Source organism: Pristiophorus japonicus, chromosome 5 (genome assembly GCF_044704955.1).
Source record: "Pristiophorus japonicus isolate sPriJap1 chromosome 5, sPriJap1.hap1, whole genome shotgun sequence".
Taxonomy (NCBI): Eukaryota; Metazoa; Chordata; class Chondrichthyes; family Pristiophoridae; genus Pristiophorus; species Pristiophorus japonicus.
In genome coordinates this window covers 4,270,870-4,295,976 of record NC_091981.1, presented here as the reverse complement: position 1 = coordinate 4,295,976, position 25,107 = coordinate 4,270,870, and the positions used below count along the sequence as shown (strand labels likewise).

General features: G+C 49.5%; 1 protein-coding gene across 1 annotated transcript in view; it reads right to left on the bottom strand.

Annotated features, from left to right (window-relative positions):
• The window catches only part of lars2 (leucyl-tRNA synthetase 2, mitochondrial), a 123,212-nt gene that overhangs the window by 2,048 nt on the left and 96,057 nt on the right, over nucleotides 1-25,107 (bottom strand). Inside the window, exon 20 of the mRNA XM_070880318.1 lies at nucleotides 11,424-11,551. Within this exon, the coding sequence (XP_070736419.1) occupies nucleotides 11,424-11,551 (128 nt within the window). The remainder of the gene's footprint in view (nucleotides 1-11,423; nucleotides 11,552-25,107) is intronic.

Here is a 25,107-nt window from a genome sequence, read left to right as displayed (position 1 = left end):
AAGTGCAGAGGCAGGAAAGAAAACAAACAAACGATAGGTCCAGAAGACAGTTCATAACCTCTGCTCCCATTTTTTCCCACGCCAGCTGTTGCTGATTCTGCCATTCCCATTTACACCCCCTCTAGACCCACCTTTTGTTCCTTAACTTGTCCCATTACCATCTCCTTTTGCCTCACACCACCATCCCTTTTGTCTCTCTAATCTCTCCTGCCTTCCACCCAATCACAGACCTTCCCTTTTGTTCCTCCCTCCCCTCCCCCCTTTCCCTGCCCCCGCGCTCGCTTAAAAACCGGTCACATCCCCAACTTTTCCCAGTTCTGACGAAGGGTCACCGACCCGAAACGCTAACTCTGTTTCTCTCCCCACAGACGCTGCCCGACCCGCTGAGTGTTTCCAGCATTTTCTGTTTTTACTTTAGATTACCAGCCTCCGCAGTGTTTTGCCTTTGGTCTCGGTATTGTAACTCTGCTCCAATGCGGCTCCGTTGTCTGCAGCCCTTCCAGTCATCCTCAGAGCTTCATAAGAACATAAAAAAATAGCAGGAGTCGGCCATTCGGCCCCTCGAGCCTGCTCCGCCATTCAATGAGATCATGCTGATCCGATCATGGTCTCAGCTCCACTTGCTGCGCTGCAGAGGGACCTGGGGGTCCTTGTGCATGAATCCCAAAAAGTTAGTTTGCAGGTGCAGCAGGTAATCAGGAAGGTGAATGGAATGTTGGCCTTCATTGCGAGAGGGATGGAGTACAAAAGCAGGGAGGTCCTGCAACAACTGTATAGGGTATTGGTGAGGCCGCACCTGGAATACTGCGTGCAGTTTTGGTCACCTTACTTAAGGAAGGATATACTAGCTTTGGAGGGGGTACAGAGATGATTCACTCGGCTGATTCCGGAGATGAGGGGATTACCTTATGATGATAGATTGAGTAAACTGGGTCTTTACTCGTTGGAGTTCAGAAGGATGAGGGGTGATCTTATAGAAACATTTAAAATAATGAAAGGGATAGACAAGATAGAGGCAGAGAGGTTGTTTCCACTGGTCAGGGAGACTAGAACTAGGGGGCACAGCCTCTAAATACGGGGGAGCCAATTTAAAACCGAGTTGAGAAGGAATTTCTTCTCCCAGAGGGTTGTGAATCTGTGGAATTCTCTGCCCAAGGAAGCAGTTGAGGCTAGCTTATTGAATGTATTCAAGTTACAGATAGATAGATTTTTAACCAATAAGGGAATTAAGGGTTATGGGGAGCGGGCGGGTAAGTGGAGCTGAGTCCACGGCCAGATCAGCCATGATCTTGTTGAATGGCGGAGCAGGCTCGAGGGGCTAGATGGCCTACTCCTGTTCCTAATTCTTATGTTCTTATGTTCCCCACCCGCTCCCCATAACCCTTTACTCCCTTATCACTCAAAAATCTGTCTATTTCTGTCTTAAATATATTCAATGACCCAGCCCTCACAGCTCTCTGGGGCAGAGAATTCCACAGATTTACAACCCTCAGAAGAAATTTCTCCTCATCTCAGTTTTAAATGGACTAGATTATGTCCCCTAGTTCTAGTCTCCCCCATCAGTGGAAACATCCTCTCTGCATCCACCTTGTTAAGCTCCCTCATTATCTTATAAGTTTCAATAAGATCATCTCTCAGTCTTCCGAACTCTAATGTGTACAACCTACTCAATCTTTCTTCATAAGTCAACCCCCTCATCTCAGGAATCGACCTCGTGAACTTTCTCTGAACAGCCTCCAATGCAAGTATATCCTTCCTTAAATACGGAGACCAAAACTGTACGCAGTACTCCAGGTGTGGCCTCACCAATACCCTGTACCGTTGTAGCAGGACTTCTCTGCTTTTATACTCTATACTTTCCCCCAACAGAGCTCCTGGGTTCCCTGGCCAACGTGCTGCTCATCCCACATCATCGCAGGTTCACTTCACTTCACTTGTCACCTGCATCAGAATAGACTGACAGCTCCGTGGAATTTAACAGTGAACCAGCAATGAGGCCGATGAGGTCATGCTCACACTCACCCTTCAATTCTCCTGATACTGCAGCTGCACATTCTATTATTAAATCCTCACACACAGATTCTGAACATACCACAGCAAATCCTGTTCTCCACCACACTTATACTGTGCACTTATATAGCAGCTTTAACGTAGTAAAACCTCCCAGGGCGCTTCCCCCTGTCCTAACTCGCACCAAGTCCCGCTCACCCATCACCCCCTGTGCTCGCTGCCCCGTGTCCTAACTCGCACCAAGTCCCGCTCACCCATCACCCTCTGTGCTCACTGCCCCGTGTCCTAACTCGCACCAAGTCCTGCTCACCCATCACCCCCTGTGCTCACTGCCCCGTGTCCTAACTCGCACCGAGTCCCGCTCACCCATCACCCCCTGTGCTCACTACCCCGTGTCCTAACTCGCACAGAGACCTGCTCACCCATCACCCCCTGTGCTCGCTGCCCCGTGTCCTAACTCGCACCGAGACCCGCTCACCCATCACCCCCTGTGCTCGCTGACCTACATTGGTTCCCGGTTAAGCAACACCTCAATTTTAAAATGCTCATCCTTGTTTACAAATCCCTCCATGGCCCTCGCCCCTCCCTATCTCTGTAATCTCCTCCAGCCCCACAACCCCCCCGAGATGTCTGCGCTCCTCTAATTCTGCCCTCCTGAGCATCCCTGATTATAATCGCTCCACCATCGGTGGCCGTGCCTTCCATTGCCTGGGCCCCAAGCTCTGGAACTCCCTCCCTAAACCTCTCCACCTCTCTACCTCTCTTTCCTCCTTAAAACCGACCTCTCTAACCAAGCTTCTGGTCACCTGCCTCATGTGGTTTAGTGTCAAATTTTGTTTGATCATCGCTTCTGTGTAACACCTGGGGACATCATTGTGTTGTCAAACAAAACAGAGACAAATTGCACACATTCGGATTCTCTTCCCACTCCTTCTCACACAATGTTTCCCCCCCCCCGTCTGATGCTTGTTTCATGCTGCAAGACCGTTCCGACTCTGCCCAATCCTCATTTGTCAATCAACGTCAGATTATTCAACTCCAGGGAATGGCAACAGACTCTGCTCCTGGCCCTTCGCCAATTTAGCCCACGCACGCTCGTCACGGCGAGTCAGCGCAACAATCAAGGGGGAAGGAGTTTGGGGCCAGGGGGCCAGGGGCCCAGGGGCAGCACGGGCCCAGCCCACACTGTGATATGTGAGCGCACTAGGTCCGTGCAGCAGAGCTGGTCTCCAGTCGTCCTGGTTAACCCTTGCCACTGGACCAAGACCTCGCTCTGTCAAGCCCGTGTGGTGGCTGGTGTGCAACGGTCACCCCACGTTAAAAAAATCCACCCACAGGCATCTTCCACCCTTCAGGATGTAGTTCGGGATCCGGAACATTAGGTCCTTCATTGAAACACCTGTGAACTCATCCCTTTTTGGTGTGGAAGCAAGTCATCCTCGATATAAGGGACTGCCTACGATGATGATGAAGGGGAAAGGACACCTGGCAGGTTCAAACACTCCCTAAATCCAGGGCACTGAGGTAAATTGCTGGCCCAGCCCCCAGTTATGACCAGCTAACTCAGTGTAGGTTGAGGATTGAAGTTAGATTGTTCTGGTCTGGACAGGTGTTTACCTACAGAACTAACAAGGGGAGCGAGCGAGAGAGCGAGCGCCAGCCTGAGACAACGGCACCAAGCTGAAGGCAAGTTCTGCTCCAACACTTGCATTTCTCAAACATTTGCGCAGCACGAGATCTGTGGCTCTTGGCACGAGTCTGTGTGCGTGGCTAAGGGTGCAGGGTCTGCATTGAATCGATATCCATATTCAGCGATGTGGATTGATGGGGCAAAGGCGGGTGTTCGGATTTAGGTCACAGATCGCCCATGGTGTCATTGAATGGCGTAACAGGCTCCAGGGGCTGGGTGGCCTCCTCCTGTTCCTGTGTTTATATTGAGCTGTGGCTCAGTGGGCAGCACTCTCGCCTCTGAGTCAGAAGGTTGTGGGTTCAACTCCCACTCCAGGGACTTGAGCACAAAAATCTAGGCTCCCAGTGCAATACTCAGGGTGCCGACTTTGGGGTGAGACGTTAAACCGAGGCCCCGTCTGCTCTCTCGGGTGGATGTAAAAGATCCCACGGCACTATTTCGAAGAAAAGCAGGGTAGTTTCCCATCATCATAGGCAGTCCCTCGGAATCAAGGAAGACTTACTTCCACTCTTAAAATATTTATCCTTCAAATCAACATCACTAAAAAAAAAACCAGATGATCTGATCTGGGTCATTTTCACGTTGCTGTGTGTGGGAGCTTGCTGTGCGCAAATTGGCTGCTGTGTTTCCCACATTACAACAGTGACTGCACTTCAAAAAGTACTTTGTTGGTTATAAAGCGCTTTGAGACGTCCGTCAGTCTTGCTCCCTATCCGAGTCACCCGAGAGTGAGATTTGAACGTGTACGAGGCGGTGAAGAGTTGATAGTATGCGCGGCACAGAACTTGGCTACAGGGCTAGACAGGCCATTTACCAACAAGCCCGTCCTGGTGTCTCGGGTCAGATCCACACCCACCGTGTGGAATGTCAGAGGTGTGTTTCAAGAAAGGACAACATTATCGGCTTTCAACAGTCCCGAGGGCTGACAGTGAAGGGAAAGCAGAAATTCTCTGGACAAGTCGGAACTTGCAGAGACAGTAATAGTCACACCCAAACTCCAGCAGAATGTCAGCCCCCGGCCAGGCTCGGCTCACTGGGAGCAGGCGGCACTCAGACCCGAGACGGTGAATATTAGTGTGTTTTTTAAACAAAGGGAGTGGAGGAGTGGGGTGGTTGCTTTTAGCTCGGGAGCTGCCTTTGAATTGTTCAAGCTGGAACATCTTATCCTAAAAAAAAAATCACGTTGCCAACGCTGAAAAGGCAGATCTGCTGCGAATGTAGAGTCAGTTCCGCATTTTTGAACAGACAAGGTTCACCCAACCCACACAAAGCTGAACATTTCTGTCGGATTAGAGGCAATTCACCTCGTTACATCAGCGCAAGCCTTTGCACCGTGAAAATATCCGACCACAAAAGCATCCGAGACCTTCGCGATTTTACATGAGCGAGGACACACCACTGGCCGAGCCAAGTGGTGAGTCAAAGTTTGGAAGTGCTTTGATTGAGTGGGAGGAACATTTTAGAATTAGACACACGAGTTTTATGGCAACAGCCCTTTTTTTTTTTCGTGAGGCCAACTGTTCTGAGCCTTTTGCCCCGTTCCTTGCCCATCAAGGACAGCGATGTTGGTGATGCGGAACGGAACATATGGGTCGAGTAGAGTGACCATATTCCCCCACAAAGTGGAAGGGCGGGGGGGGGAGAAGAGATAGAATCCATCTCCCTGCCCACCCCTGGGGTCAGGGCCTCAGGGAGGGAAGGTATCTAATCTCTCTCACTCAGAGACTCTGCCACATAGCAGCCCACTGAGGCAGCTTCCCTGCCCTTCCCACAGTCCGTCTCCATCCTCCACCGCTCTCTCCCTGTCCACCTTTATAACATAGGAACACAAGAAATAGGAGCAGGAGTCGGCCATACGGCCCCTCGAGCCTGCTCCGCCATTTAATACGATCATGGCTGATCCGATCATGGACTCAGCTCCACTTCCCTGCCCGCTCCCATAACCCCTCATCATTTAAAAAACTATCTATCTGCGCCTTAAATTTATTCCAATGACCCGGCTTCCACAGCTCTCTGAGGCAGCGAATTCCACAGATTTACAACCCTCAGAGAGAAGAAATTTCTCCTCATCTCAGTTTTAAATGGGCAGCCCCTTATTCCAAGGTCGTACCCCCTAGTTCAAGTCTCCCCCATCAGTGGAAACATCCTCTCTGCATCCACCTTGTCGAGCCCCCTGATAATCTTATACGTTTCGATAAGATCACCTCTCATTCTTCTGAATTCCAATGAGTAGAGGCCCAACCGACTCAACCTTTCGTCATAAGTCAACCCCCTCATCCCCGGAATCAACCGAGTGAACCTTCTCTGAACTGCCTCCAAAGCAAGTATATCCTTTCGAAAATTATCTTCTCTCATTCCCCTTCTTATGGCAAAGGGGTCGGAGTACAAAAGCAAGGAAGTCTTGCCACAATTGTACAGGGTATTGGTGAGACCACACCTGGAGTACTGTGCACAGTTTTGGTCTCCTTACCTAAGGAAGGATATACTTGCCTTGGAGGTGATGCAGCGAAAGTTCACCAGACTGATCCCTGGGATGAGAGGGGTGTCCTATGAGGAGAGATTGAGTAGATTGGGCCGATACTCTCTGGAGTTTAGAAGAGTGAGAGGTGAAACATACCAGATTCTGAGGGGGATTGACAGGGTAGATGCTGAGAGGTTGTTTCCCCCGGGCTGGGGAGTCTAGAACCAGGGGTCACAGTCTCAGGATAAGGGGTCGGCCATTTAGGACTGAGATGAGGAGGAATTTCTTCACTCAGAGGGATGTGAATCTTTGGAATTCTCTGCCCCAGAGGGCTGTGGATGCTGAGTCGTTGAGTATATTCAAGACTGAGATCGATAGATTTTTGGACTCTCGGGGAATCGAGGGATATGGGGATCGGGCGGGAAAGTGGAGTTGAGGTCGAAGATCAGCCATGATCTTATTAAATGGCGGAGCAGGCTCAAGGGGCCAAATGACCGAACCTGTCCAAGTCACCCTGCAGCCTCTTAGCATCCCCCTCACAGCTCACACCGCCACCCAGTTTAGTGTCATCTGCAAACTTGGAGATATTACACTCAATTCCTTCATCTAAATAATTAATGTATATTGTAAAGAGCTGGGGTCCCAGCACTGAGCCTTGTGGCACTCCACTAGTCACTGCTTACTATTCTGAAAAGGATCCGTTTATCCCGACTCTCTGCTTCCTGTCTGCCAACCAGTTCTCTATCCACGTCAGTATATTACCCCCAATACCATGTGCTTTGATTTTGCACACCAATCTCTTGTGTGGGACCATGTCAAAAGCCTTTTGAAAGTCCAAATACACCACATCCACTGGTTCTCCCTTGTCCACTCTACTAGTTACATCCTCAAAAAATTCCAGATTTGTCCAGCATGATTTCCCTTTCATAAATCCATGCTAACTTGGACTGATCCTGTCACTGCTTTCCAAATGCGCTATTTCATCCTTAATAATTGATTCCAACATTTTTCCCACTACTGATGTCAGGCTAACCGGTCTATAATTACCTGTTTTCTCTCTCCCTCCCTTTTTAAAAAGTGGTGTTACATTAGCTACCCTCCAGTCTATAGGAACTGATCCAGAGTCGATAGACTGTTGGAAAATGATCACCAATGCATCCACTATTTCTAGGGCCACTTCCTTAAGTACTCTGGGATGCAGACTATCAGGCCCCGGGGATTTATTGGCCTTCAATCCCATCAATTTCCCTAACACAATTTCCCGCCTAATAAGGATAACCTTCAGTTCCTCCTTCTCACTAGACCCTCGGACCCCTAGTACTCCCGGAAGGTTATTTGTGTTTTCCTTCGTGAAGACAGAACCAAAGTATTTGTTCAACTGGTCTCTGTCATTTCTTTGCTCCCCATTATAAGCTCACCTGAATCCCACTGCAAGGGACCTAAATTTTTATAGATTTAAAAATTTTTTCACCCATTTTCTTTCGAAAAATTGCACTTTCCCGCTCAGATTGGGGGTGCAAGGCCCATGTTTTTCGCTGGGCGGATTAAAAAAAAATTTTCGGGACGTTTTTGCCGGCGATAATCTTCCCAGCCGTAGCAGCTTTTAGGGCAGCAATCAGGCGCTGCCGGGCTTTCGGGAAATTCTAGCACCAGGAACCTAGTCCGGTGCCACTCGCAGCAGGTCCAAGGTGAGGGTGGAGGCCAAAACAGAGTTGCTGTCGGGTTTCTGGTCATGAGGAACACAACACCACCCACATTGCAGAGGCAGGTTGGAGGGCTCCTTGGGAACTAAGTAACGTTGGAATGTGTCAGACAGGCATAAGGGGAGTAGTCAAGACGTTAGCATGAGGGAAAAATGTGTAACAGAGGAAATGCTGCAGCAAGTAAGGGTTAGACTTAAGCGTGTGCTATGTGGAAGACTTCAGCTTCCACATGTACGCTGACGACAATCAGTTCGACCTCACCACTTCTTCGAAGTTGTCAGATGTCCAGTACTGGATTTGCAGAAATTTCCTCCAACTAACTATCGGGAAGACCGAAGCCATCGTCTTTGGTGTGCGCCACGAACTGCGTTCCCAAGCGACCAACTCCATCCCTCTCCTTAACATCTGTCTGAGACTAAACAAGGCTGTTCGCAACCTTGCTGTCATATTTGACCCTGAAATGAGTTTCTGACCATATATCCGCAGCATAACTAAGACCGCCTAGTTCCACCTTCGTAGCATCGCCCGTCTCTACCCCCTGCCTCAGTTCATCCGCTGTTAAAGCCCTCATCCATGCCTTTGTTACCTCTAGACTTGACTATTCCAATGCACTCCTGACTGGCCTCCCACATTCTACCCGACGTAAACTAGAGGTGATCCAAAACTCGGCTGCCAGTGTCCTAACTCGCACCAAGTCCCACTCACCCATCACTCCGTGCTCACTGCCCCGTATCCTAAATCGCACCGAGTCCCGCTTACCCATCACCCCCTGTGCTCACTGCCCCATGTCCTAACTCGCACCGAGTCCCGCTCACCCATCACCCACTGTGCTCACTGCCCCGTGTCCTAACTCGCACTGAGTCCCGCTCGCCCATTACCCCCCTGTGCTCACTGCCCCGCGTCCTAACTCGCACCAAGTCCCACTCACCCATCACCCCCTGTGCTCGCTGCCCCGTGTCCTAACTCGCACCGAGTCCCGTTCACCCATCACACCCTGTGCTCGCTGCCCCGTGTCCTAACTCGCACCAATTCTCGCTCACCCATCACCCCCTGTGCTCGCTGCCCCGTGTCCTAACTCGCACCGAGTCCCGTTCACCCATCACCCTCTGTGCTCGCTGCCCCGTGTCCTAACTCGCACCGAGTCCCGCTCACCCATCACCCCCTGTGCTCGCTGCCCCGTGTCCTAACCCGCACCGAGTCCCGCTCACCCATCATCCCCTGTGCTCGCTGACCCGTGTCTTAACTCGCACCGAGTCCCGCTCACCCATCACCCCCTGTGCTCGCTGACCTGCATTGGCTCCTGGATAAGCAACACCTCGATTTCAAAATTCACATCCTTTTGTCCAAATCCCTCCATGGCCCTCGCCCCTCCCTATCTCTGTAATCTCCTCCAGCCTCTCAACCGCCCCCCCCCCCCCACCGAGATGTCTGCGCTCCTCAAATTCTGCCCTCCGGATATAAAAGGGGTCAGAGGGTCTAGTAAGGAAGAGGAACTGAGGGAAATCTTTATTAGTCGGGAAATTGTGTTGGGGAAATTGATGGGATTGAAGGCAGATAAATCCCCAGGGCCTGATGGCCTGCATCCCAGAGTACTTAAGGAGGTGGCCTTGGAAATAGTGGATGCATTGACAGTCATTTTCCAACATTCCATTGACTCTGGATCAGTTCCTATGGAGTGGAGGGTAGCCAATGTAACCCCACTTTTTAAAAAAGGAGGGAGAGAGAAAACAGGGAATTATAGACCGGTCAGCCTGACCTCAGTAGTGGGTAAAATGATGGAATCAATTATTAAGGATGTCATAGCAGTGCATCTGGAAAATGGTGACATGATAGGTCCAAGTCAGCATGGATTTGTGAAAGGGAAATCATGCTTGACAAATCTTCTGGAATTTTTTGAGGATGTTTCCAGTAAAGTGGACAAAGGAGAACCAGTTGATGTGGTATATTTGGACTTTCAGAAGGCTTTCGACAAGGTCCCACACAAGAGATTAATGTGCAAAGTTAAAGCACATGGGATTGGGGGTAGTGTGCTGACGTGGATTGAGAACTGGTTGTCAGACAGGAAGCAAAGAGTAGGAGTAAACGGGTACTTTTCAGAATGGCAGGCAGTGACTAGTGGAGTGCCGCAAGGTTCTGTGCTGGGGCCCCAGCTGTTTACATTGTACATTAATGATTTAGACGAGGGGATTAAATGCAGTATCTCCAAATTTGCGGATGACACTAAGTTGGGTGGCAGTGTGAGCTGCGAGGAGGATGCTATTAGGCTGCAGAGTGACTTGGATAGGTTAGGTGAGTGGGCAAATGCATGGCAGATGAAGTATAATGTGGATAAATGTGAGGTTATCCACTTTGGTGGTAAAAACAGAGAGACAGACTATTATCTGAATGGTGACAGATTAGGAAAAGGGAAGGTGCAACGAGACCTGGGTGTCATGGTACATCAGTCATTGAAGGTTGGCATGCAGGTACAGCAGGCGGTTAAGAAAGCAAATGGCATGTTGGCCTTCATAGCGAGGGGATTTGAATACAGGGGCAGGGAGGTGTTGCTACAGTTGTACAGGGCCTTGGTGAGGCCACACCTGGAGTATTGTGTACAGTTTTGGTCTCCTAACTTGAGGAAGGACATTCTTGCTATTGAGGGAGTGCAGCGAAGGTTCACCAGACTGATTCCCGGGATGGCGGGACTGACCTATCAAGAAAGATTGGATCAATTGGGCTTGTATTCACTGGAGTTCAGAAGAATGAGAGGGGACCTCATAGAAACGTTTAAAATTCTGACGGGTTTAGACAGGTTAGATGCAGAAAGAATGTTCCCAATGTTGGGGAAGTCCAGAACCAGGGGTCACAGTCTGAGGATAAGGGGTAAGCCATTTAGGACCGAGATGAGGAGAAACTTCTTCACCCAGAGAGTGGTGAACCTGTGGAATTCTCTACCACAGAAAGTAGTTGAGGCCAATTCACTAAATATATTCAAAAGGGAGTTAGATGAAGTCCTTACTACTCGGGGGATCAAGGGTTATGGCGAGAAAGCAGGAAGGGGGTACTGAAGTTTCATGTTCAGCCATGAACTCATTGAATGGCGGTGCAGGCTAGAAGGGCTGAATGGCCTGCTCCTGCACCTATTTTCTATGTTTCTATGTTTCTCCTGAGAATCCCTGATTATAATCACTCCACCAACGGTGGCCGTGCCTTCTGTTGCTTGGGCCCCAAGCTCTGGAACTCCCTCCCTAAACCTCTCCGCCTCTCTTTCCTCCTTTAAGATGCTCCTTAAAACCTCTCTCTTCTTTTGTGGCTTGGTTTATCTGTTTGTCTGTAACACTGTTGTGCAGCACCTTGGGACATTTTAATACGTTAAAGGTGCAATATAAATAAAAGTTATTATTAATATTAAGATGCTCCTTAAAACCCAACCTCTTTGACCAAGCTTTTGGTCACCTGCCCTCATTTCTCGTTGTGTGGCGATAACGCTCCTGTGAAGCTCCTTGGGATGTTTCACTACATTAAAGGCGCTATATAAATACAAGTTGTGTAGCCGTGATTTATCCTCCGCTGCGCTTACCCTGACGGTCATCTGCACGATGTCCGGCTGCTGGAGATATTCCGAGTCCACGCTTGGCCACTGTTGGAACAACACGTCTGTGTTCCATCGATAGTGCACAGCAAGTTTATTCTGGACACTGGACAGGCCTGTAACAGACAAGAACACTTTCATTTGTACATCAGTGGAAAGATTACAATGTGGTTTCCCAAATGACTTGCAGCTGGTGGTGCCTTGAAGGCAGCAATGTTTCTCAGTCGGGGAAGGAGTGCTTCACACCCAATGCTGCAGGTTGCAGATTAATTCCCTGGACCCGTTGCAAAACCGCGGTCCACTTTGCAAACGCAGACTGGATTTTCAAGCTATAAGAGGAGAGTATCACAGTATCGTTCTCTCGTAACATTGTACAAAGAAATCCTCTCGTGCCAGAATCTGAATGGCTGTAATACTGACTTGACTTTCGAGAGCGGCAGTGTTTGCGTAAATTACTCAAAATAATCAACCGAAGTTAGCCAGGGCTCCTCCTCTCCCCACTCCAGAGACCGGACCAGGCTGGCACTCCCAGTGCAGTGCTGCGGGAGTGCCGCACTGTCGGAGGGGCAGTACTGAGGGAGCGCCGCACTGTCGGAGGGGCAGTACTGAGGGAGCGCCGCACTGTCGGAGGGGCAGTACTGAGGGTGTGCCGCACTGTCGGAGGGGCAGTACTGAGGGAGTGCCGCACTGTCGGAGCGGCAGTACTGAGGGAGCGCCGCACTGTCAGAGGGGCAGTACTGAGGGAGCGCCACACTGTCAGAGGGGCAGTACTGAGGGAGCGCCGTACTGTCGGAGGGGCAGTACTGAGGGAGCGCCGCACTGTCAGAGGGGCAGTACTGAGGGAGCGCCGCACTGTCAGAGGGGCAGTACTGAGGGAGCGCCGCACTGTCGGAGGGGCAGTACTGAGGGAGTGCCGCACTGTCAGAGGGGCAGTACTGAGGGAGCGCCGCACTGTCGGAGGGGCAGTACTGAGGGAGCGCCGCACTGTCAGAGGGGCAGTACTGAGGGAGTGCCGCACTGTCGGAGGTCCCGTCTTTCGGATGAGATGCTAAACAGGTGGGTGTAAAAGATCCCACGGCACGATTTAAGAAGAGGAGCTGGGGCCAATATTTATCCCTCAAACAACATAATTAAAAAAAAAAGATTATCTGGTCATTTATCTCATCGCTGTCTGTGAGAGCTTGCCGTGCGCAAATTAACTGCCCTATTTCCTGTGTTACAACAGTACTGTACTTAAAAAAAAAAAAATGTCTACCATTGGTTGTAAAGCGCTTTATGACTTCCTGAGGTCGCGAAAGGCGCTATAGAAATGCAAGTCTTTGCAACCCCATCCCCACTTCCCAAGTTTGTGGGAGCCGGGATTGCAGATTGATGCTTGGGTTTGCCATGGATATATGAAGCTGACTCTTGGGTTAGTCACTGTTTACACATCCCTGTCAGCGCTGCACTTGTGTCTGTAGTTTGGGCACAGCAAACAATGATATCGAAGCTTAACCTTTGATTGTTACTTGGAACAGATTTTTTAAATTTAACTAACATTAACAGGATAAGGAAACACGGTTCCTTCCTGAGGCCGGGGGGTCTGGCTTGCTACCGTGAGTCTGCCATTATGTTTATATCACAATATTAAACAACAAAATCAGCTTTCTTCACAATTTTGGTGAAAGGAAAGACTTGCATTTATATAGCGCCTTTCACAACCACCAGACGCCTCAAAGTGCTTTACAGCCAATGAAGTACTTTTTGAAGTGGAGTCACTGTTGTAAAGTGAGAAATGCGGCAGCCAATTTGCGCACAGCAAGCTCCCACACACAGCAATGTGATAATGACCAGATAATCTGTTTTCGTGATGTTGATTGAGGGATAAATATTGGCCCCAGGACACCGGGGAGAACTCCCCTGCTCTTCTTCAAAATAGTGCCGTGGGATCTTTTACATCCACCTGAGAGAGCAGACGGGGCCTCGGTTTAACGTCTCATCTGACAGACCGCACCTCCGACAGACTCAGTAGAGAGTGCTATATCATCATCATCATCATAGGCAGTCCCTCGGAATCGAGGAAGACTTACTTCCACTCTAAAAGTGAGTTCTCAGGTGGCTGAACAGTGCAATATGATAATTACAGTCTCTGTCACAGGTGGGACAAACAGCGGTTGAGGGAAAGGATGGATGGGACTGGTTTGCCGCACGCTCCTTCTGCTGCCTGCGCTTGGTTTCTGCATGCTCTTGGCGACAAGACTCGAGGTGCTCAGCGCCCTCCCGGATGCACTTCCTCCACTTAGGGCGGTCTTTGGCCAGGGACTCCCAGGTGTCAGTGGGGATGTTGCACTTTATCAGGGAGGCTTTGAGGGTGTCCTTGTAACGTTTCCTCTGCCCACCTTTGGCTCGCTTGCTGTGTAGGAGTTCCGAGTAGAGCGCTTGCTTTGGGAGTCTCGTGGTTGTGAAAGGCGCTATATAAATGCAAGTCTTTCCTTTCACCATAATTGTGAAGAAAGCTATTGTTGTTGTTTAATATTGTGATATAAACTTAATGGCAGACTCACGGTCTCAGGAAGGAACAGTGTTTCCTTATCCTGTTAATGTTAGTGAAATTTTAAAAATCTGTTCCAAATTGAGTATAATATCTCCAAGTTTGCAGATGACACTAAACTGGGTGGTGGTGTGAGCTGTGAGGGGGACGCTAAGAGGCTGCAAGGTGACTTGGACAGGTTAGGTGAGTGGGCAAATGCATGGCAGATGCAGTATAATGTGAATAAATGTGAGGTTATCCACTTTGGGGACAAAAACAGGAAGGCAGAATATTATCTGAATGGCGGCAGATTAGGAAAAGTGGAGTTGCAACGAGACCTGATTGTCATGGTACATCAGTCATTGAAAGTTGGCATACAGGTACAGCAGGCGGTGAGGAAGGCAAATGGTATGTTGGCCTTCATAGCTAGGGGTTTTGAGTATAGGAGCAGGGAGGTCTTACTGCAGTTGTACAGGGCCTTTTTGAGGCCTCACCTGGAATATTGTGTTCAGTTTTGGTCTCCTAATCTGAGAAAGGGCGTTCTTGCTATTGAGGGAGTGCAGCAAAGGTTCACCAGACTGATTCCCAAGATGTCTGGGCTGACATATGAGGAGAGACTGGATCGACTGGGCCTTTATTCACTGGAGTTTAGAAGGATGAGAGGGGATCTCATAGAAACATAAAATTCTGACGGGATTGGGCAGGTTAGATGCAGGAAGAATGTTCCTGATGTTGGGGAAGTCCAGAACCAGGGATCACAGTCTAAGGATAAGGGGAAAGCCATTTAGGACTGAGATGAGGAGAAACTTCTTCACTCAGAGAGTTGTTAACCTGTGCAATTTCCTACCGCAGAGTTGTTAATGCCAGTTCATTGGATTTATTCAAGAAGGAGTTAGATATGGCCCTTACGGCTAAAGGGATCAAGGGGTATGGAGAGAAAGCAGGAAAGGGGTACTGAGGGAAGGATCAGCCATGATCTTATTGAATGGTGGTGCAGGCTCGAAGGGCCGAATGGCCTACTCCTGCACCTATTTTCTTTGTTTCTATGGCAGGCATGCGGACAATGTGGCCTGCCCAGCGGAGCTGATCGAGTGTGGTCAGTGCTTCGATGCTGGGGATGTTGGCCTGGCCAAGGACGCTAACGTTGGTGCGTCTGTCCTCCCAGGGGATTTGTAGGATCTTGCGGAGACATCGTTGGTGGTATTTCTCCAGCGACTTGAGGTGTCTACTGTACATGGTCCACGTCTCTGAGCCATACAGGAGGGCTACCAACTGAGCCACGGCTGACAAAGAAGGAAGAAGACTTGATTGATTCAAGCAAGAACGGCTACCTGCCGCCCAGAGTTAGTGTAGTTCTCCGAGTGTGTAAATTGGAAACTGTAAGAAATAGAGAAGTGGCAACTTAAGGAGAACCGCGTCCATCTGTCTGAATGATTATGTAAAGTCACTGCTTATTTATATTGAACAGCCACTTCCTGAAATAGTGTTGGTGCAACAGGAAATTTGCATATGTCAGATTATTTCTTAATTTGTTCACGGGACGCGGGCAACTGTGGCAAGCTTTTAGTTATTGGCATTGAGGGTGAACCCCATTGTGTGGGTTTGGAGCCATGTTGACCAGAGTGGGCGGAGATCACAGGTCCTTCCCATAAGAGAGGGCTTGACAGGGTAGATGCTGAGAGGATGTTTCCCCCGGGCTGGAGAGTCTAGAACCAGGGGTCACAGTCTCAGGATAAGTGCTCGGCCATTTAGGACTGAGATGAGGAGGAATTTCTTCACTCAGAGGGTGGTGAATCTTTGGAATTCTCTGCCCCAAGGCTGAGATCGATAGATTTTTGGACTCTGGGGGAATCGAGGGATATGGGGATCGGACGGGAAAGTGGAGTTGAGGTCGAAGATCAGCCGTGATCTTATTGAATGGCAGAGCAGGTTCGAGGGGCCGAATGGCCGACTCCTGCTCCTGAGTCTTATTCGAACATCAGTGAAGCGTTTGCATTTTCACGGTGAAACAGCTTTTCATGGTCGGATTTGAACTGGATTATGGCACTAGTTCAGTATTACAACCAAGAGGCTACAGTACAGGCTTGAATATTATTTTCTCAGGATTTTTTTTACAACCCTGCACAATCAATTGCTCTACAAAGTTCTGGACACGTTCATTGGGTCCCCAGTCTCGCTGCGGGAGAAACGCCCAAGTTACCAAGGAAGCCAGCAAAACAAATATTATAAGTGGGTTGAAGAGGCAATTAGACGCATTCCTGGGGATAGAACAGATCCGAGAGTGTGTAAAGAGAAGTAAAATTAGGTTGAAAGGGCAGGCTTGTTGGATGAAACGGGTTTGCTTCTATAGCTATCAATTGTGTCCTTTAAGCTAAATATAACTTTGTCATTTGAGTGACCGTTGTGGCTCAGTGGGCAGCACCCTCGCCTCGGAGTCAGAAGTTGTGGGTTCAAGTCCCACTCCAGGAACTTGTAGCACAAAAAATCTAAGTTGACATTCCAGTGCAGTGCTGACGGAGTGCTACACTGTCGGAGGGGCAGTACTAAGGGAGTGCCGTACTGTCGGAGGGGCACTCCTGAGGGAGCACTGCAAAAGGGCAGTGCTGAGGGAGTGCCGCACTGTCAGAGGGGCCATCTTTCAGATGAGATGTTAAACTGAGGCCCTGTCTCCTCTCTCAACTGGACGTAAAAGACCCCATGGCACTATTTTGAAGAAGAGCAGGGGAGTTATCCCTGGTGCTCTGGGGCCAATATTTATCCCTCAATCAACGTAACAAAAAAAAGATTATCTGGGTCATTATCACATTGCTGTCTGTGGGAGCTTGCTGTGCGCATATTGGCTGCCACATTACAACTGTGACTACACTTCAAAAAAGTACTTAATTGGCTGTAAAGCGCTTTGGGACGTCCGTTGGTCGTGAAAGGCGCTATAAAAATGCAAGTCTTTCTTTATTTGATACGTTGCTTAAACTCGGGATCATTCCTGAGCTGCATCTAATGTTCAAAGCTCCATGCACAAGTTATTTGTAAAGCACAAAGGTCATTGTGATTATACAGGGAAGTGAATGGCGGGAGGTGGCTCGAAAGTCCAAGCTTTGGAACCACATGGCCCAACTGAACAATTGCCTCACGAGCTGCAAATAGAAATACGAATATAGGCTGCAAAACAAGAGAGACGGAGGGCAGCTCCAACACGTTGCGTAAGACAATGACTTCAGAACAAAACTGTTGTGTCCTTGGATGCTGTAGCAATGACTCCACGAGGCAATGTGTTATTCTTGAACTGTAGCGACCTTACTCCTTTATTGATAACTCCAGAGTGAGGCTCACACCTGGTGGCCTGCCTTTTATACCAGGCCTGGCACACCTGTACAGGTAACTTGCGAGTCTCCCACTGCAGTGCCCTCGGGTGGCACATCTTGTAATAGTACCAACAGTAGCCATGTGGGATACATGACGGAAACGATAGTTTCAATTCTTCATTCGGACAATACCGAAACTCTGCCACCATGGGGAAGGCGCTTCAAGGAGGCCAAGCATTTCATCTTGGGAGGTGGAGGAATAAAGATATAGGGGTCGACGTAACGAGTTCTTGGTTCAGAACTTCATGCATATATTGGGATTTCAGGCAGAAGGCTCAGTGCGATGCTCCCTCCATTAACTGGAAACTGTAAGGGACTTGGTGACTTCCAGCTCCAACATTGTGCTCCCCTCCTGCAACGTTGTGCTGGCCATTCATTTGTAAACTCGACCTTACGTTCCACTGAACCTGCAGTTGTGAACGGCAACAGACTAGAAACAGCCCACACTGTACCCCAGCAAAGAGAGTGTGGACGGGGAGGGGGGGTAATCAGAATAGTACAGCACAGGAGGCCGCCATTCGGCCCATCAAGTCTGCATCGGCTCTTTCGAAGAGCAGTCCAGTCAGTCCCAGTCCCCCCGCTCTTTGCCCATATCCCTGCAATTTTTTCTCCTTCAAGTAGTTACCCAATTCCCTTTTGAAATCCGGCAACCTCGGGACCGAGACATTGGCGGTTTTTGGATTTTGCTGGATTTTGGACCTCGCTGTTGGCGTTCCTCGCCGCTCCTGCTGATTCCCGCCGCTCCTCCGCGCCGCGTGTTTTTACCGGTTTCCTCGTTCCTCGCCCTCATCTTGGCTGCCTCGAATGTGTCCGGTTTTCGGCCAGCCGTAATCGAGACGTTGTACCTGTATTGATTCTGCCGCCACCACCCTGTCAGGCAGTGCATTCCAAATCCTAAACACTCGCTGAGCAAACAAGATTTTCCTCATGTCGCCTCTGGTTCGTTTGCCAGTTGCCTGAAGTCTGCGCCCTCTCGTTAGCGACCCTTCAGTGGCAGAGACTTAAAACAAAATCCCCACATAGCCCTTCGCTGGTTGCAACGCGCCCGAGCCTTGTGCGTATTCATTAACGGGGCCGAGCCACTGTATTGAAAACAAATCAGAAGTGCACCAGCTGCAGATTGGCAGGACTGCTTTTTGTATTAAAAGTGGAACAAAAATTTGTCAGCAATATCGGCATGAACAGGTGCCCAAGGGATCGACCCCTGCACTTAAAAAAAAAACAGTTTGACCCAAACGTTTTTACAATATATGTATATATGTTTAATACAGCCGGCCGAGAAGATCGAAGAACAGTAACATATCTGTTGGACAACAACTGGAAGTCACAAAAATAAACACTGGTCCAAAGGCTCAACCCCGTCAGTTACTCACTTCCATCGGCGTTGGCCCAGAGTCTGAGGTCGGGGGCAAGGGTGACCAGGCAGTGCTCGGCGCCGTTCTGCCGTTGAAACTGATGCAACTTCAGGATTTAGCGCGCGCGCGCATCTAAACGTGGGAATTCCCCCGGCACACACGCCCCCCCCCCACTCCCCCCTGGTGTTCTGGGGGCAACATCACTAAAACGGATTATCCGGTCATTATCACATTGTCGTGTGTGGGAGCTTGCTGTGCGCAAGTTGGTTGCCGCGTTTCCCACATTACAACAGTGACTACACTTCGAAAAGTACTTCATTGGCTGTAAAGCGCTTTGAGACATCCGGTGGTTGTGAAAGGAGCTACATAAATGCACGTCTTTCTTTCTCTCAAAAGACAATTGGTCATGTACTTGAAGAGGACTAATTTTCAGGGTTATGGGGTAAATCTGGGGTGTGAGGCTAAATTGGACAGCTGTTTCAAAAAGCCAGGTGGGGCCGAATGGCCTCCTTCGATGATTTTGGAACTACATTCACTTCGTCATTAAATTAAGGAATGATGCTTTTGTAATCAAAATGGTCGGCTGCAGGCGTGTAACAGCGAAGGTATATTGCCTATTATCAACAATAGCACACATCGACGACAAGGTTCAACACCGCCTCCAGTGCACCAGCACAGCCTTCGGCCGCCTGAGGAAGAGAGTTTTCGAAGACCAGGCCCTCAAATTTGGCACCAAGTTCACGGTCTACAGGGCTGTAGTAATACCCACCCTCCTGTATGGCTCAGAGACATGGACCATGTACAGTAAACACCTCAAGTTGCTGGAGAAATATCACCAACGATGTCTCCGCAAGATCCTGCAAATCCCCTGGGAGGACAGACGCACCAACGTTAGCGTCCTCGACCAGGCCAACATCCCCAGCATTGAAGCACTGACCACACTTGATCAGCTCCGCTGGGCGGGCCACACTGTTGGCATGCCCAACACGAGACTCCCAAAGCAAGCGCTCTACTCGGAACTCCTACACGGCAAACAAGCCAAAGGTGGGCAGAGGAAATGTTTCAAGGACACCCTCAAAGCCTCCCTGATAAAATGCAACATCCCCACCGACACCTGGGAGTCCCTGGCCAAAGACCACCCTAAGTGGAGGAAGAGCATCCGGGAGGGCGCTGAGCACCTCGAGTCTCGTCGCCGAGAGCATGCAGAAACCAAGTGCAGGCAGCGGAAGGAGCGTGCGGCAAACCAGTCCCACCCTCCCTTTCCTTCAACCACTGTCTGTCCCACCTGTGACAGAGACTGTGGTTCCCCTATTGGACTGTTCAGCCACCTGAGAACTCACTTTTAGAGTGGAAGCAAGTCTCCCTCGATTGCGGGGGACTGCCGATGATGATGGCGGGAGAGCCTGGCAGGAACAAGAGCTGAGTCAACCCTGACCGCCTTTAGAAGGGGAGTTTAGGTCAACAAAACAGTCTCTCGACATACTACTACGAACACAGCCGGTTTAAAGTCATCGGGCTGGAAATTCGGGGAGGGTTCCGGAGACGTGAATGAGGGGCAGTCGTTACATTTAGCGCCGGAGATTTTTTAGCCACGGGAACAGCAAAATTCCCCAGCTGGACCCAGAGTGTCGGGGCGGAGCGTGAAGGAAGGCGTTGCACACTTCTCTAGGGGCGCTAGGCCGAGTGAGCAACCGAATATCCCGTGCTAAGGAACCGGCTTCGTAGCGCCCCAAGAGAGGTCTCCCTGCAACAAAAAAATCAGCACACAAAAAACATTACTCGTCGCAAATAAAATCAAATCACAAAACAAAAAAAAATCACTCACACTTACTCTGTGCAGTCGTTTCTTCCCCTCGCCCCCCGGGACAGCTCTGTATGCCAGCTTTCTCTGGCGGGGTCACTAGGGGGCGCTACGGGTGCAGCGCAAACCAAACGTTATACCCGTGGCGATACCGGGGGCGTTGCACACCGGCGTGGCGCTCCCGGGCAAAAGTCCTCAGCGCCGACCGTACCGGCACGCCCAATTTGCCGAGCGGCGTGAATGCCGACGCTCCCGGCTCCAAACCCGTTACCGCCCCTGTTCCCTCCCTTGCCAGGAGCACGATCCTACCCAATTTCTCCCCCATAGTTTCTGCAGTATGTTCAGTTTTGGTCTCCTAATCTGGAGGAAGGACGTTCTTACTATTGAGGGAGTGCAGCGAAGGTTCACCAGACTGATTACAGGGATGGCAGGACTGACATATGAGGAGAGACTGGATCGACTGGGCCTGTATTCACTGGAGTTTAGAAGAATGAGAGGGGATCTCATAGAAACATATAAAATTCTGAAGGATTGGACAGGTTAGATACAGGAAGAATGTTCCTGATGTTGGGGAAGTCCAGACCCAGAGGACACAGTCTAAGGATAAGGGGTAGGCCATTTAGGACTGATATAAGGAGAAACTTCTTCACTCAGAGAGTTGTTAACCTGTGGAATTCCCTACCGCAGACAGTTGTTGAGGCCATTTCATTGGATATATTCAAGAGGGAGTTAGATGTGGCCCTTATGGCTAAAGGGATCAAGGGGTATGGAGAGAAAGCAGGATTGGGGTACTGAAGTTGCATGATCAGCCATGATCATATTGAATGGTGGTGCAGGCTCGAAGGCTCGAAGGGCCGAATGGCCTACTTCTGCACCTATTTTCTACGTTTCTATGTTTCAGCGATACCGCTGGTGTGCGCCGCTGGGTGAATATGGATTTGGGGACATGCAGCAGCAAGTGACCCGTGGGATTTCAGTCACGCACGAGTTAATTTATTTCTGCTTACGCTAATTTGGTTTCAGGCCAATAACCCGACAGTGTGGGTGATTGGAAACTCATGATCGACGGAACTAATCTCTGACTGCAGAAATAAAAATGATGATAAATGACACAAGACGGTCACTGAGAAAGAGAGGGTGATTTGCTGTAACTCGAGCATTGCTCCAAGCAGCCAGCAAGGGAAGACCATACTGAGAGATAGACTCTGATTATAGTTGTTTACCAGGCAGGGTGAAAAGAATGCATGCAAAAAATAAACACCAAAATTATTTTACGCCAGTAGATCAGCTGTGGTATTGCTCATACGCGATCTCGATCACTGGAATACAGACTGCGAGAATTATCACCGGTACGCTTTGATCGACACCAACATCGCACCACCACACCTACACCGCGACGATCCCGGCCCAGAAATCCCTGTCGGCTGCTTCCCGCGGGCGATCGGGTAAAAAAAACTTTTAAAAGGTGCGCACCGACCTGTTCCTGCTGCGTCCACGCAAGTTCCCGGTCCGGAGACCTCCACTGACTGCGCTTCGCAGCACGTGCACGTCGGCATATGCGCCGGGGCTGGAGTCACATGGCTCTGGGCAGCCAATTAGGTAAAGTATCTTCTCATTCATAATAATGGGAACTCCGTAAGTTGGAGAACCTATCATTGTGAATGAGAAAACCCCAAAACACTAATAAAAAAAATAGAAAAAATACACCACATATTTTTATTAATTTAAATTAGTCATTTATGTATGTAAAAAATATATATTTTCCCGATTTTTAAAATGGTTTAAAATAAACTTAATGTCGTGAGAAGGGTTTTTAAACAATAAAATGTGTTTTTATAATTTTATGTTAAAATGTTTGTGTGTATTTTAATACTCTTATGCCTGTAACAGTAGGCTATGCATCTGCTATTATCAGGCACAAGAGTTTTGAGGACATTTTCCGGGCAGGATATGGGTAAATCCCGCAATCTTGCCCGTGCAAATGCCCTCGCTCCCGAGATGCGGAGGGTCTGTCCAGCTCCAGCTTGACAGATTGGAAAAGCTGGTTTTCAGCGCATGCACATTGTGCACTGAAAACCGGCTTTTGCGATGCTTTCCCGGGTCTGTACGCACCCCGTACACTCCCTGTACGGACCTGGGAGGCTGGAATTTCTGCCCCACAGTCTCCAGGGAATACAACCGCTACACCAGCAAAGACATGCCGATCCAGGCCGGCTTGAACAACCTACCACTAATCCCTCTCAAATCTTGGAGGCCATTTTGGACCGTTGCCAAAGCCCTTCAGCGATCTCCCCTCAGCCTCGATGACCGACGGCAAAATGCTTGGAAGAACTGCGACACACGGAATAGATTCCTTATCGAGGAGTCCACAGCACAACCTGAAGGATCAAATCTTCCTCGCAAACAGTGGGCAACCATCAACCCCCTCAGAACCGGTCTCGGTCGATACTGCCACCTTCTCCATCGGTGGAAGATTAAAGCCTCCCCATCCTGCGACTGGAGCACATCATCGAGCACTGCCCGCAGAGGGAATTCACAGGCTGAATGCGGGATATCCACACTATTAAACCGGGAGCTTTGGCCTGGATATCCGACTTAGATATCTAAGGGTTAAGACATGGCAGGAGAGCTCGGTCGGGTGTTATGCTCCTCCTGTACCATGTGGGAACTCAGGGACACTTCCGGTGTCCCTGACGACTACATGTGCGGGAAGTGTGTCCACCTCAAGCTCCTGACTGTCCGCGTTGCGGAGTTGGAGCTGAGGGTGCATTCGCTCTGGAGCATCCACGATGCTGAGAACGTGAGTATCACGTGTAGTGAGTTGGTCTTACCGCAGGGAAAGGGTCTACAGCCAGCTAGGGAATGGAAGACCAGCAGGAAGAGTAGTGCAAGGAAGGTAGTGCAGGGGTCCCCTGTGGTCATCCCCCTGCAAAACAGATACACTGTTTTGGGTACTGTTGAGGGGGATGACTCATCAGGGGAGAGCAGCAGCACCCAGGTTAATGGCACCATGGCTGGCTCTGCTGCACAGGAGGGCAAGAAAAAGAGTGGGAGAGCAATAGTGATTGGGGATTCAATGGTGAGGGGAATAGATAGGCTTTTCTGCGGCCGCGACCGAGACTCCAGGATGGTATGTTGTCTCCCTGGTGCAAGGGTCAAGGATGTCTCGGAGCGGGTGCAGGACATTCTGAAATGGGAGGGAGAACAGCCAGTTGTCGTGGTGCACATTGTTACCAACGACATAGGTAAAAAAAGGGATGAGGTCCTACGAAACGAATTTAAGGAGCTAGGAGCTAAATTAAAAAGTAGGACCTCAAAAGTAGTAATCTCGGGATTGCTACCAGTGCCACGTGATAGTCAGAGTAGGAATCGCAGGATAGCGCAGATGAATACGTGGCTTGAGCAGTGGTGCAGCAGGGAGGGATTCAAATTCCTGGGGCATTGGGACCGGTTCTGGGGGAGGTGGGACCAGTACAAACCGGACGGTCTGCACCTGGGCAGGACCGGAACCAATGTCCTAGGGGGAGTGTTTGCTAGTGCTGTTGGGGAGGATTTAAACTAATATGGCAGGGGGATGGGAACCAATGCAGGGAGACAGAGGGAAACAAAAAGGAGGCAAAAGCAAAAGACAGAAAGGAGATGAGGAAAAGTGGAGGGCAGAGAAACCCAAGGCAAAGAACAAAAAGGGCCACTTTACAGCAAAATTCTAAAAGGACAAAGGGTGTTAAAAAAACAAGCCTGAAGGCTTTGTGTCTTAATGCAAGGAGTATCCGCAATAAGGTGGATGAATTAATTGTGCAAATAGATGTTAATAAATATGATGTGATTGGGATTACGGAGACGTGGCTCCAGGATGATCAGGGCTGGGAACTCAACATTCAGGGGTATTCAACATTCAGGAAGGATAGAATAAAAGGAAAAGGAGGTGGGGTAGCATTGTTGGTTAAAGAGGAGATTAATGCAATAGTTAGGAAAGACATTAGCTTGGATGATGTGGAATCTATATGGGTAGAGCTGCAGAACACCAAAGGGCAAAAAACGTTAGTAGGAGTTGTGTACAGACCTCCAAACAGTAATAGGGATGTTGGGGAGGGCATCAAACAGGAAATTAGGAGTGCATGCAATAAAGGTGTAGCAGTTATAATGGGTGACTTTAATATGCACATAGATTGGGCTAGCCAAACTGGAAGCAATACGGTGGAGGAGGATTTCCTGGAGTGCATAAGGGATGGTTTTCTAGACCAATATGTTGAGGAACCAACTAGGGGGGAGGCCATCTTAGACTGGGTGTTGTGTAAGGCCCCTTGGGGAAAGCCCCTTGTGGAAGAGTGACCATAATATGTTGGATTTCTGCATTAGGATGGAGAATGAAACAGTAAATTCAGAGACCATGGTCCAGAACTTAAAGAAGGGTAACTTTGAAGGTATGAGGCGTGAATTGGCTAGGATAGATTGGCGAATGATACTTAGGGGGTTGACTGTGGATGGGCAATGGCAGACATTTAGAGACCGCATGGATGAATTACAACAATTGTACATTCCTGTCTGGTGTAAAAATAAAAAAGGGAAGGTGGCTCAACTGTGGCTATCTAGGGAAATCAGGGATAGTATTAAAGCCAAGGAAGTGGCATACAAATTGGCCAGA